Source organism: Toxorhynchites rutilus, chromosome 3 (assembly GCF_029784135.1).
Source record: "Toxorhynchites rutilus septentrionalis strain SRP chromosome 3, ASM2978413v1, whole genome shotgun sequence".
Classification (NCBI taxonomy): Eukaryota; Metazoa; Arthropoda; class Insecta; order Diptera; family Culicidae; genus Toxorhynchites; species Toxorhynchites rutilus.
This window is the reverse complement of record NC_073746.1, coordinates 198,113,879-198,129,019: the sequence shown is the minus strand read 5'-3', so window position 1 is coordinate 198,129,019 and position 15,141 is coordinate 198,113,879. Positions and strand designations below refer to the sequence as shown.

At 40.1% G+C, this 15,141-nt stretch overlaps 1 protein-coding gene across 1 annotated transcript; it reads left to right on the top strand.

Annotated features, from left to right (window-relative positions):
• The first annotated feature begins 13,157 nt into the window (after nucleotides 1-13,157).
• Nucleotides 13,158-14,798, top strand: LOC129773808 (uncharacterized). The gene has a single exon (XM_055777461.1). The coding sequence runs from the start codon at nucleotides 13,158-13,160 to the stop codon at nucleotides 14,796-14,798; it is 1,641 nt and encodes a 546-aa protein (XP_055633436.1).
• Nucleotides 14,799-15,141: the final 343 nt, after the last annotated feature.

Here is a 15,141-nt window from a genome sequence, read left to right as displayed (position 1 = left end):
AACTGCTTAACTACGCGCTTGTGATCTTTTTCACTGACGGAGCATCCATTTTTGCCGTTCTTCACCTTCCGGTCGATGGTTAGGTTCTCGAAGTATCGTTTTAGTACTCTGCTGACCGTGGATTGGACGATTCCCAGCATCTTACCGATGTCCCGATGTGACAACTCCGGATTCTCGAAATGAGTGCACAGGATTAATTCAAGACACTCTTTTTCGTTCGACGACATTTTTCCAAATCTACGAAAAATTGACAGTGAAGCATGGCCAACGTGATCTATACACTCTTATTTGATTATAAGCGAAAGCTGAAGATATAATTCCTAAAAATTAAATTTTTACAGCGTTTTTTCCGTGATGCAATTTGATGTGACACACCCTTTATTTTGAAAATTCCCAAAGGAACTGGCAGATTATTTTCCAGCAATGATTAGATCTTTCCGGAACTTTCTCGATGCTGAATGGCATCCTAACGGAAAGAGTTCTGCGCGTGTATGTGTCGATCCTTCGCCGTCCACCTCCTCCAGCACGTTAGGCAACGATGTTATCTTGTCGATGTCCTCACCAAAAATGAATGTGTCTCACCACCAGAATGTCGCTTAAGTATGCTTTTTGTGTGTGATTGAATCGAGAGAAGGTGTGGTTTACGATGGCAATATGGAAGGCAAACTAGAGGGGAATGAACTCTCTGGGCTCGGAACTTTCGGCGACTGAGCAATAATCGATTGCGGGCGCATACAATATTGGATACGGAAATATCCTACTGATGGGGAAGAATAATCTTCTGAAGCTATCCTGTTAATTGCGATTGATTGAAAAACCACAAAACCAAATGTATTTGGTCACAGTGTTACATGGATAGAAAACATTCAATTAAACTCTTTCACATGAATATATTTTGAAAATTCCCAGAGGAACTGGCAGATTATTTTCAGTAACGATTAGTTATTTCCACATTTTCCTCGATACTGGAAGCCCACCAGTGGTTAATGCCAACTCGATAACCACCTGTTAATAGCACTTGATTGAAACATATTTGGTCACAGTGTAACATGGATAGAAAACATTCAATTAAACTCTTTCACATGAATATATTTTGAAAATTCCCAAAGGAACTGGCAGATTATTTTCAGTAACGATTAGATATTTCCACATTTTCCTCGATACTGGAAGCCCACCAGTGGTTAATACCAACTCGATAACCACCTGTTAATAGCACTTGATTGAAACATATTTGGTCACAGTGTTACATGGATAGAAAACATTCAATTAAACTCTTTCACATGAATATATTTTGAAAATTCCCAAAGGAACTGGCAGATTATTTTCCAGCAATGATTAGATCTTTCCGGAACTTTCTCGATGCTGAATGGCATCCTAACGGAAAGAGTTCTGCGCGTGTATGTGTCGATCCTTCGCCGTCCACCTCCTCCAGCACGTTAGGCAACGATGTTATCTTGTCGATGTCCTCACCAAAAATGAATGTGTCTCACCACCAGAATATCGCTTAAGTATGCTTTTTGTGTGTGATTGAATCGAGAGAAGGTGTGGTTTACGATGGCAATTTGGAAGGCAAACTAGAGGGGAATGAACTCTCTGAGCTCGGAACTTTCGGCGACTGAGCAATAATCGATTGCGGGCGCATACAATATTGGATACGGAAATATCCTACTGATGGGGAAGAATAATCTTCTGAAGCTATCCTGTTAATTGCGATTGATTGAAAAACCACAAAACCAAATGTATTTGGTCACAGTGTTACATGGATAGAAAACATTCAATTAAACTCTTTCACATGAATCTATTTTGAAAATTCCCAAAGGAACTGGCAGATTATTTTCAGTAACGATTAGATATTTCCACATTTTCCTCGATACTGGAAGCCCACCAGTGGTTAATGCCAACTCGATAACCACCTGTTAATAGCACTTGATTGAAACATATTTGGTCACAGTGTTACATGGATAGAAAACATTCAATTAAACTCTTTCACATGAATATATTTTGAAAATTCCCAGAGGAACTGGCAGATTATTTTCAGTAACGATTAGTTATTTCCACATTTTCCTCGATACTGGAAGCCCACCAGTGGTTAATACCAACTCGATAACCACCTGTTAATAGCACTTGATTGAAACATATTTGGTCACAGTGTTACATGGATAGAAAACATTCAATTAAACTCTTTCACATGAATATATTTTGAAAATTCCCAAAGGAACTGGCAGATTATTTTCCAGCAATGATTAGATCTTTCCGGAACTTTCTCGATGCTGAATGGCATCCTAACGGAAAGAGTTCTGCGCGTGTATGTGTCGATCCTTCGCCGTCCACCTCCTCCAGCACGTTAGGCAACGATGTTATCTTGTCGATGTCCTCACCAAAAATGAATGTGTCTCACCACCAGAATGTCGCTTAAGTATGCTTTTTGTGTGTGATTGAATCGAGAGAAGGTGTGGTTTACGATGGCAATTTGGAAGGCAAACTAGAGGGGAATGAACTCTCTGAGCTCGGAACTTTCGGCGACTGAACAATAATCGATTGCGGGCGCATACAATATTGGATACGGAAATATCCTACTGATGGGAAGAATAATCTTCTGAAGCTATCCTGTTAATTGGGATTGATTGAAAAACCACAAAACCAAATTTATTTGGTCACAGTGTTACATGGATAGGAAACATTCAATTAAACTCTTTCACATGAATATATTTTGAAAATTCCCAGAGGAACTGGCAGATTATTTTCAGTAATGATTAGTTATTTCCACATTTTCCTCGATACTGGAAGCCCACCAGTGGTTAATGCCAACTCGATAACCACCTGTTAATAGCACTTGATTGAAACATATTTGGTCACAGTGTAACATGGATAGAAAACATTCAATTAAACTCTTTCACATGAATATATTTTGAAAATTCCCAAAGGAACTGGCAGATTATTTTCAGTAACGATTAGATATTTCCACATTTTCCTCGATACTGGAAGCCCACCAGTGGTTAATGCCAACTCGATAACCACCTGTTAATAGCACTTGATTGAAACATATTTGGTCACAGTGTTACATGGATAGAAAACATTCAATTAAACTCTTTCACATGAATATATTTTGAAAATTCCCAAAGGAACTGGCAGATTATTTTCAGTAACGATTAGATATTTCCACATTTTCCTCGATACTGGAAGCCCACCAGTGGTTAATGCCAACTCGATAACCACCTGTTAATAGCACTTGATTGAAACATATTTGGTCACAGTGTTACATGGATAGAAAACATTCAATTAAACTCTTTCACATGAATATATTTTGAAAATTCCCAGAGGAACTGGCAGATTATTTTCAGTAACGATTAGTTATTTCCACATTTTCCTCGATACTGGAAGCCCACCAGTGGTTAATACCAACTCGATAACCACCTGTTAATAGCACTTGATTGAAACATATTTGGTCACAGTGTTACATGGATAGAAAACATTCAATTAAACTCTTTCACATGAATATATTTTGAAAATTCCCAGAGGAACTGGCAGATTATTTTCAGTAACGATTAGTTATTTCCACATTTTCCTCGATACTGGAAGCCCACCAGTGGTTAATACCAACTCGATAACCACCTGTTAATAGCACTTGATTGAAACATATTTGGTCACAGTGTTACATGGATAGAAAACATTCAATTAAACTCTTTCACATGAATATATTTTGAAAATTCCCAAAGGAACTGGCAGATTATTTTCCAGCAATGATTAGATCTTTCCGGAACTTTCTCGATGCTGAATGGCATCCTAACGGAAAGAGTTCTGCGCGTGTATGTGTCGATCCTTCGCCGTCCACCTCCTCCAGCACGTTAGGCAACGATGTTATCTTGTCGATGTCCTCACCAAAAATGAATGTGTCTCACCACCAGAATGTCGCTTAAGTATGCTTTTTGTGTGTGATTGAATCGAGAGAAGGTGTGGTTTACGATGGCAATTTGGAAGGCAAACTAGAGGGGAATGAACTCTCTGAGCTCGGAACTTTCGGCGACTGAACAATAATCGATTGCGGGCGCATACAATATTGGATACGGAAATATCCTACTGATGGAGAAGAATAATCTTCTGAAGCTATCCTGTTAATTGCGATTGATTGAAAAACCACAAAACCAAATGTATTTGGTCACAGTGTTACATGGATAGGAAACATTCAATTAAACTCTTTCACATGAATATATTTTGAAAATTCCCAGAGGAACTGGCAGATTATTTTCAGTAACGATTAGTTATTTCCACATTTTCCTCGATACTGGAAGCCCACCAGTGGTTAATGCCAACTCGATAACCACCTGTTAATAGCACTTGATTGAAACATATTTGGTCACAGTGTAACATGGATAGAAAACATTCAATTAAACTCTTTCACATGAATATATTTTGAAAATTCCCAAAGGAACTGGCAGATTATTTTCAGTAACGATTAGATATTTCCACATTTTCCTCGATACTGGAAGCCCACCAGTGGTTAATGCCAACTCGATAACCACCTGTTAATAGCACTTGATTGAAACATATTTGGTCACAGTGTTACATGGATAGAAAACATTCAATTAAACTCTTTCACATGAATATATTTTGAAAATTCCCAAAGGAACTGGCAGATTATTTTCAGTAACGATTAGATATTTCTACATTTTCCTCGATACTGGAAGCCCACCAGTGGTTAATGCCAACTCGATAACCACCTGTTAATAGCCGTGCGTGTATGTGTGTGTAGCGATGTCTTCCCAGGGAACCGTTTGTGGCATCACTCTCCTCCTGATAGATTCCCTTCTGGCCTAGGGTGCACAAACAGGCTCTTGGTGACACCGTTCATCCGCGCTTTCATGATAAATAAAGAGCTTCACCGCAACAGCGACAACATGCTCCAATCGCTGTTCAATTAGAACTGAGTGGATTTCCGAGCGCCGCTCGCTTATATACCGATTGGTGATTTCAATAGCCTGTTTTGAAAGCAATTTTAAGACTATTGAAACAAGTTTTTGGATCAAAAAGTAACAAGTATATAACGCGTAGACATTTTATCTTTCAAATGAAATTTTTATCATACCATTTCGTTCAGTTATTTAGGAGCTATTAACGCTCAAAATCTCGGTCTCCGGCGTAACGCTTTCGATTTCGAAACTTTGATTTTACACCCCGGTATAGAAATGAAAGACGTAGTCCTACGTCAAAAGGTACAAAAAAGGATACGAAGTGGTTTAAAAAAGGACTTCCGATCTTCGAGTAGCTACGACGAGGTGATTTACGCTTTCTGTACAACTGGAACGAGAAAAGAACAACTATTTAAAGGAAAATACAAGGCCTGTTGTCGAAGGGTCTCAGGTGAGTCCCTGTCCAATAACGTAGCTGATGATGTGTGGTGCTTCCTGGATTTTATTTCTACTTTTATGAACGGTGACAACGCATTGTTGGAGGATTTTGAATCATCGACACGATTAACTATCGGTACGGTTGTTTCACGGAGGCAACAGGAAATAAGTGGATCTCAGCGAATATCTTTTTGGAATTACACGGAAGGCTATATGTGAATACTGAACGACACAGGATTTGAAGGCTCTAGTTACACTTTTCATACAAGGCATTACATGAACAGGTCTCAGGTGAGTACCTGTCCAAAGAAGCTATAGTGTTTTAGCGGTACTTCTTGTGTCGTTTATTGATTCTCGGTATCGTCATCATCGGAGTATAACATCTTCGTCGACGGGTTGTTTGCGGAAAATGGCTGATCGTAAACTGAAGGAAAAAAATTAAGAAGCGAGAGCGGTTGTTCGCCTCATTGAAGAGACAGGCTGACTTCTTGAAGGGTTATGATCAGGAGAAACATGAAGGTCAAATTCAAACAAGACTTGAAAAATTGGAGCAAATGTGGAAGGACTGATGGGGAAGAATAATCTTCTGAAGCTATCCTGTTAATTGCGATTGATTGAAAAACCACAAAACCAAATGTATTTGGTCACAGTGTTACATGGATAGGAAACATTCAATTAAACTCTTTCACATGAATATATTTTGAAAATTCCCAGAGGAACTGGCAGATTATTTTCAGTAACGATTAGTTATTTCCACATTTTCCTCGATACTGGAAGCCCACCAGTGGTTAATGCCAACTCGATAACCACCTGTTAATAGCACTTGATTGAAACATATTTGGTCACAGTGTAACATGGATAGAAAACATTCAATTAAACTCTTTCACATGAATATATTTTGAAAATTCCCAAAGGAACTGGCAGATTATTTTCAGTAACGATTAGATATTTCCACATTTTCCTCGATACTGGAAGCCCACCAGTGGTTAATGCCAACTCGATAACCACCTGTTAATAGCACTTGATTGAAACATATTTGGTCACAGTGTTACATGGATAGAAAACATTCAATTAAACTCTTTCACATGAATATATTTTGAAAATTCCCAAAGGAACTGGCAGATTATTTTCAGTAACGATTAGATATTTCTACATTTTCCTCGATACTGGAAGCCCACCAGTGGTTAATGCCAACTCGATAACCACCTGTTAATAGCCGTGCGTGTATGTGTGTGTAGCGATGTCTTCCCAGGGAACCGTTTGTGGCATCACTCTCCTCCTGATAGATTCCCTTCTGGCCTAGGGTGCACAAACAGGCTCTTGGTGACACCGTTCATCCGCGCTTTCATGATAAATAAAGAGCTTCACCGCAACAGCGACAACATGCTCCAATCGCTGTTCAATTAGAACTGAGTGGATTTCCGAGCGCCGCTCGCTTATATACCGATTGGTGATTTCAATAGCCTGTTTTGAAAGCAATTTTAAGACTATTGAAACAAGTTTTTGGATCAAAAAGTAACAAGTATATAACGCGTAGACATTTTATCTTTCAAATGAAATTTTTATCATACCATTTCGTTCAGTTATTTAGGAGCTATTAACGCTCAAAATCTCGGTCTCCGGCGTAACGCTTTCGATTTCGAAACTTTGATTTTACACCCCGGTATAGAAATGAAAGACGTAGTCCTACGTCAAAAGGTACAAAAAAGGATACGAAGTGGTTTAAAAAAGGACTTCCGATCTTCGAGTAGTTACGACGAGGTGATTTACGCTTTCTGTACAACTGGAACGAGAAAAGAACAACTATTTAAAGGAAAATACAAGGCCTGTTGTCGAAGGGTCTCAGGTGAGTCCCTGTCCAATAACGTAGCTGATGATGTGTGGTGCTTCCTGGATTTTATTTCTACTTTTATGAACGGTGACAACGCATTGTTGGAGGATTTTGAATCATCGACACGATTAACTATCGGTACGGTTGTTTCACGGAGGCAACAGGAAATAAGTGGATCTCAGCGAATATCTTTTTGGAATTACACGGAAGGCTATATGTGAATACTGAACGACACAGGATTTGAAGGCTCTAGTTACACTTTTCATACAAGGCATTACATGAACAGGTCTCAGGTGAGTACCTGTCCAAAGAAGCTATAGTGTTTTAGCGGTACTTCTTGTGTCGTTTATTGATTCTCGGTATCGTCATCATCGGAGTATAACATCTTCGTCGACGGGTTGTTTGCGGAAAATGGCTGATCGTAAACTGAAGGAAAAAAATTAAGAAGCGAGAGCGGTTGTTCGCCTCATTGAAGAGACAGGCTGACTTCTTGAAGGGTTATGATCAGGAGAAACATGAAGGTCAAATTCAAACAAGACTTGAAAAATTGGAGCAAATGTGGAAGGACTGATGGGGAAGAATAATCTTCTGAAGCTATCCTGTTAATTGCGATTGATTGAAAAACCACAAAACCAAATGTATTTGGTCACAGTGTTACATGGATAGGAAACATTCAATTAAACTCTTTCACATGAATATATTTTGAAAATTCCCAGAGGAACTGGCAGATTATTTTCAGTAACGATTAGTTATTTCCACATTTTCCTCGATACTGGAAGCCCACCAGTGGTTAATGCCAACTCGATAACCACCTGTTAATAGCACTTGATTGAAACATATTTGGTCACAGTGTAACATGGATAGAAAACATTCAATTAAACTCTTTCACATGAATATATTTTGAAAATTCCCAAAGGAACTGGCAGATTATTTTCAGTAACGATTAGATATTTCCACATTTTCCTCGATACTGGAAGCCCACCAGTGGTTAATGCCAACTCGATAACCACCTGTTAATAGCACTTGATTGAAACATATTTGGTCACAGTGTTACATGGATAGAAAACATTCAATTAAACTCTTTCACATGAATATATTTTGAAAATTCCCAAAGGAACTGGCAGATTATTTTCAGTAACGATTAGATATTTCTACATTTTCCTCGATACTGGAAGCCCACCAGTGGTTAATGCCAACTCGATAACCACCTGTTAATAGCCGTGCGTGTATGTGTGTGTAGCGATGTCTTCCCAGGGAACCGTTTGTGGCATCACTCTCCTCCTGATAGATTCCCTTCTGGCCTAGGGTGCACAAACAGGCTCTTGGTGACACCGTTCATCCGCGCTTTCATGATAAATAAAGAGCTTCACCGCAACAGCGACAACATGCTCCAATCGCTGTTCAATTAGAACTGAGTGGATTTCCGAGCGCCGCTCGCTTATATACCGATTGGTGATTTCAAAAGCCTGTTTTGAAAGCAATTTTAAGACTATTGAAACAAGTTTTTGGATCAAAAAGTAACAAGTATATAACGCGTAGACATTTTATCTTTCAAATGAAATTTTTATCATACCATTTCGTTCAGTTATTTAGGAGCTATTAACGCTCAAAATCTCGGTCTCCGGCGTAACGCTTTCGATTTCGAAACTTTGATTTTACACCCCGGTATAGAAATGAAAGACGTAGTCCTACGTCAAAAGGTACAAAAAAGGATACGAAGTGGTTTAAAAAAGGACTTCCGATCTTCGAGTAGCTACGACGAGGTGATTTACGCTTTCTGTACAACTGGAACGAGAAAAGAACAACTATTTAAAGGAAAATACAAGGCCTGTTGTCGAAGGGTCTCAGGTGAGTCCCTGTCCAATAACGTAGCTGATGATGTGTGGTGCTTCCTGGATTTTATTTCTACTTTTATGAATGGTGACAACGCATTGTTGGAGGATTTTGAATCATCGACACGATTAACTATCGGTACGGTTGTTTCACGGAGGCAACAGGAAATAAGTGGATCTCAGCGAATATCTTTTTGGAAATACACGGAAGGCTATATGTGAATACTGAACGACACAGGATTTGAAGGCTCTAGTTACACTTTTCATACAAGGCATTACATGAACAGGTCTCAGGTGAGTACCTGTCCAAAGAAGCTATAGTGTTTTAGCGGTACTTCTTGTGTCGTTTATTGATTCTCGGTATCGTCATCATCGGAGTATAACATCTTCGTCGACGGGTTGTTTGCGGAAAATGGCTGATCGTAAACTGAAGGAAAAAAATTAAGAAGCGAGAGCGGTTGTTCGCCTCATTGAAGAGACAGGTTGACTTCTTGAAGGGTTATGATCAGGAGAAACATGAAGGTCAAATTCAAACAAGACTTGAAAAATTGGAGCAAATGTGGAAGGATTTCGACGAGATTCAAGATGAGATTATGGGGTTTGATGAAAAAGGAGAATATGAGGAAGAAGATAACGAGGCTTGTGCCAACTTTGAGACAAAATATTATGAGTTACGGGCGGCTCTGCTGGCGAAGCGCGATCAAGCTCAAGCGCAAAGCATGCCAATTTTGGATTCATCAATGGCAAGGAATAACCATGCGATGGGTTTTCATTCTGGAATTCGATTGCCACAAAAAACATCTTCGTCGACGGGTTGTTTGCGGAAAATGGCTGATCGTAAACTGAAGGAAAAAAATTAAGAAGCGAGAGCGGTTGTTCGCCTCATTGAAGAGACAGGCTGACTTCTTGAAGGGTTATGATCAGGAGAAACATGAAGGTCAAATTCAAACAAGACTTGAAAAATTGGAGCAAATGTGGAAGGACTGATGGGGAAGAATAATCTTCTGAAGCTATCCTGTTAATTGCGATTGATTGAAAAACCACAAAACCAAATGTATTTGGTCACAGTGTTACATGGATAGGAAACATTCAATTAAACTCTTTCACATGAATATATTTTGAAAATTCCCAGAGGAACTGGCAGATTATTTTCAGTAACGATTAGTTATTTCCACATTTTCCTCGATACTGGAAGCCCACCAGTGGTTAATGCCAACTCGATAACCACCTGTTAATAGCACTTGATTGAAACATATTTGGTCACAGTGTAACATGGATAGAAAACATTCAATTAAACTCTTTCACATGAATATATTTTGAAAATTCCCAAAGGAACTGGCAGATTATTTTCAGTAACGATTAGATATTTCCACATTTTCCTCGATACTGGAAGCCCACCAGTGGTTAATGCCAACTCGATAACCACCTGTTAATAGCACTTGATTGAAACATATTTGGTCACAGTGTTACATGGATAGAAAACATTCAATTAAACTCTTTCACATGAATATATTTTGAAAATTCCCAAAGGAACTGGCAGATTATTTTCAGTAACGATTAGATATTTCTACATTTTCCTCGATACTGGAAGCCCACCAGTGGTTAATGCCAACTCGATAACCACCTGTTAATAGCCGTGCGTGTATGTGTGTGTAGCGATGTCTTCCCAGGGAACCGTTTGTGGCATCACTCTCCTCCTGATAGATTCCCTTCTGGCCTAGGGTGCACAAACAGGCTCTTGGTGACACCGTTCATCCGCGCTTTCATGATAAATAAAGAGCTTCACCGCAACAGCGACAACATGCTCCAATCGCTGTTCAATTAGAACTGAGTGGATTTCCGAGCGCCGCTCGCTTATATACCGATTGGTGATTTCAATAGCCTGTTTTGAAAGCAATTTTAAGACTATTGAAACAAGTTTTTGGATCAAAAAGTAACAAGTATATAACGCGTAGACATTTTATCTTTCAAATGAAATTTTTATCATACCATTTCGTTCAGTTATTTAGGAGCTATTAACGCTCAAAATCTCGGTCTCCGGCGTAACGCTTTCGATTTCGAAACTTTGATTTTACACCCCGGTATAGAAATGAAAGACGTAGTCCTACGTCAAAAGGTACAAAAAAGGATACGAAGTGGTTTAAAAAAGGACTTCCGATCTTCGAGTAGCTACGACGAGGTGATTTACGCTTTCTGTACAACTGGAACGAGAAAAGAACAACTATTTAAAGGAAAATACAAGGCCTGTTGTCGAAGGGTCTCAGGTGAGTCCCTGTCCAATAACGTAGCTGATGATGTGTGGTGCTTCCTGGATTTTATTTCTACTTTTATGAATGGTGACAACGCATTGTTGGAGGATTTTGAATCATCGACACGATTAACTATCGGTACGGTTGTTTCACGGAGGCAACAGGAAATAAGTGGATCTCAGCGAATATCTTTTTGGAAATACACGGAAGGCTATATGTGAATACTGAACGACACAGGATTTGAAGGCTCTAGTTACACTTTTCATACAAGGCATTACATGAACAGGTCTCAGGTGAGTACCTGTCCAAAGAAGCTATAGTGTTTTAGCGGTACTTCTTGTGTCGTTTATTGATTCTCGGTATCGTCATCATCGGAGTATAACATCTTCGTCGACGGGTTGTTTGCGGAAAATGGCTGATCGTAAACTGAAGGAAAAAAATTAAGAAGCGAGAGCGGTTGTTCGCCTCATTGAAGAGACAGGTTGACTTCTTGAAGGGTTATGATCAGGAGAAACATGAAGGTCAAATTCAAACAAGACTTGAAAAATTGGAGCAAATGTGGAAGGATTTCGACGAGATTCAAGATGAGATTATGGGGTTTGATGAAAAAGGAGAATATGAGGAAGAAGATAACGAGGCTTGTGCCAACTTTGAGACAAAATATTATGAGTTACGGGCGGCTCTGCTGGCGAAGCGCGATCAAGCTCAAGCGCAAAGCATGCCAATTTTGGATTCATCAATGGCAAGGAATAACCATGCGATGGGTTTTCATTCTGGAATTCGATTGCCACAAATAACTTTGCCGGAGTTTGATGGTGATTACCGGGATTGGCTGTCATTTAAATCGACGTATGTTTCATTGATCCATGACTCGATGGAACTTAGTGATGTCCAGAAATTCCATTACCTTAAATCGTCCCTAAAAGGAGAGGCAGCCAAACTTGTCGAATCACTTACACTCACTGGAGAGAATTACATTATCGCATGGGAGACGATCGCAAAGCGGTACTCAAATGAATATTTATTGAAAAAGCGGCATCTTCAGGTTCTTATGGAATACCCGAAAATAGAACGAGAATCGGCGGAAGCTATCCATCGCTTAGTAGATGAGTTTGAGCAAAGATTGAAAATAATGACACAACTTGGAGAGCGGACAGATCATTGGGGAGCATTGATTGTGCACTGGATGTGCTCGAAGCTTGATATGCATACGTTGCAATAGTGGGAGGACCATGCGTCATCGTGCAAAGAACCATCGTTCCCAGAGTTGGTAGATTTTCTGGAGAGGAGGACGAGAGTACTGGATGCAGTCTCGTCGAATATTGTGGAAACGAATAACAATAAGCAAAAATTGATCCATAAGCGACAAAAACTGAACGTTCACTCGGCTATGGAGAGTGTCAAGAATTCTTCTACATGTCAATGTTGTGGTGAGCCACACTATCTGGCGAAATGCCCAAGATTTATGCAGATGGGGACCAAGGAGAGATTAGAGTTTGTCAATATAAAACGATTGTGTAGCAACTGTTTTCGTACAGGCCATTGGGTGAGAGATTGCATATCAAAATTCATATGTCGTTCATGCGGTAAAAAGCACCATTCGTTAATTCATCCGGGATTTTCATCCATTGGAGTTGGTTGTACAAGTAAGAATACCATATCAACAAATCGAATAACTGCACAGGATGATGATCAACCGGAATTGCTGCATACTTCTAATGGTGGCGGTGAACATCGGCAGACCGAAACTCCAAATGAGGCAATTGGATCATTCAGCGCAGAAATCAAATCGAAAACTTCTACTGTTTTTCTGTCCACCGTAGTATGTGTAGTTAAGGATAACAATGGTAGCAAGCATTTAGCTCGTGCTTTACTGGACAACGGCTCATAGGCAAATATAATGAGTGAGCGATTGTGCCAAATTTTGAAGCTCAAGCGACGGGTAGTAAATATCCCTATTTGTGGAGTTGGGCAATCAGAATCGAGGGCCAAGCATTCGGTGAACGCAGTTATCAGCTCCAGAACTAGCGACTATTCGATGGAAATGAGATTTTTAATATTACAACGCTTGACATCAGAGTTACCAGTAGTAAACGTACCGGTATCGCACTGGAAGATCCCTACCGACTTACAATTGGCTGACCCAGGTTTTAACAATTGCGGTAAAATTGTCCTTATCATCGGGGCTGAACACTTCTTCAGCTTCCTGTACGAAAGAAAGCGAAAACGAATTTTGTTAGGTCCAGAACTTCCGCTGTTGATTGATACAGTTTTTGGGTGGATAGTAACAGGGAAGGTTGCTGATGCAAGAAACCATTCAATTAACTGCTATGTGGCCGCAACGACTGATAATTTGGAAGGTGTTTTAGAGAAGTTTTGGAAGATTGATAGCATGGAGGACCACCATCCGTGGTCTAAGGAAGAGCAGGATTGTGAGGCTCATTTCGTGCATACCCACGAGCGAGCAGAGGATGGACGATATATTGTGCGGTTACCAAGGCATGTCAGTTTTGACTGGATGGTTGGAGAATCTGAGTCCATGGCATTAAACCGTTTTAGGAAACTCGAACAAAAATTAGGAAAAAATCAAGTTATAAAGGAGCAATATCATTCATTTATGCGAGAATATTTGGCCATGGGCCATATGAGAAAGGTTTCCGTGGAGGATACAAGCACGGCTAAATTCGGAACAGCGGAAAGAAAGGCATATTATTTACCCCATCATGCAGTACTGAAACATGCTAGCACAACCACTAAATTACGTGTTGTATTCGATGGGTCGGCATGTACCGATAGTGGATATTCGTTAAACGATGCGCTCATGAAAGGTCCTATCCTACAGGATGAACTGCTTACACTTCTTCTTCGCTTCCGCAAACATCAAGTCGCGTTAGTTGGAGACATCGAAAAGATGTATCGGCAAGTACGGATTCATAACGAGGACACGGTATTTCAACGGATTTTTTGGAGGTTTTCGGTGGAAGATCCCATCGAAATATACGAGCTACTCACTGTAACATACGCATTGACACCGTCATCGTTTCTGGCAACACGTGTAATCAAACAATTAGCAATCGATGAGATTGGAAATCATCCTGAGGCATGTGCAGCCTTGGAACGGGACATGTATGTAGATGACTACATTGGTGGAGCTGCATCGGTTGAGAGCGCATGCTATCTGCGCAAGGAAATGGATATTCTAACATCCAAGAGTGGATTTCCTCTACGAAAATGGTGTTCGAACCGCGCAGAGGTTCTAGTTGGGATTCCAATAGATCAATTAGGGACCAGTCTGACTATAAGTTTTGACTTGGATCCCGAGGAGAGGATCAAGGCACTTGGAATCACATGGGAACCTGAATCGGATCAGCTTCGATTCGTATACAATATCGATGGTAGCGAGAGCGCTTGGACCAGACGCCGTATTTTATCGGCCATTGCAAGGCTCTTCGTTCCATTTGATTCCATTGATTTCACCGGTGGTAATAACCGCAAAAATGATCATGCAGGAGTTGGCATTACTGCAAACGAATTGGGATAATCCAGTACCGCCACATATAGAAACGAAATGGATAAATTTTCATAGTCAGTTGAATAAATTGTCGGAGCTACGGATCAGCAGATTTGCCTTCATTGCGGAGTGGGTGGATATTCAATTCCACTGTTTTTCAGACGCTTCTGAGCTAGCGTACGGAGCGTGTGTCTATGTTAGAACAGTGGATCAAACGGGAAATGTACGCATTGAACTAATCTCATCTAAATCACGAGTTGCACCGTAAAAGAGGTTGACTCTTCCACGACTAGAGCTCTCTGCTGCTCAAGAAGCAGCTCGTTTACACGAGAAAATTATCAAGGCTCTCACGTTGGACAATGTGTGCTCATAT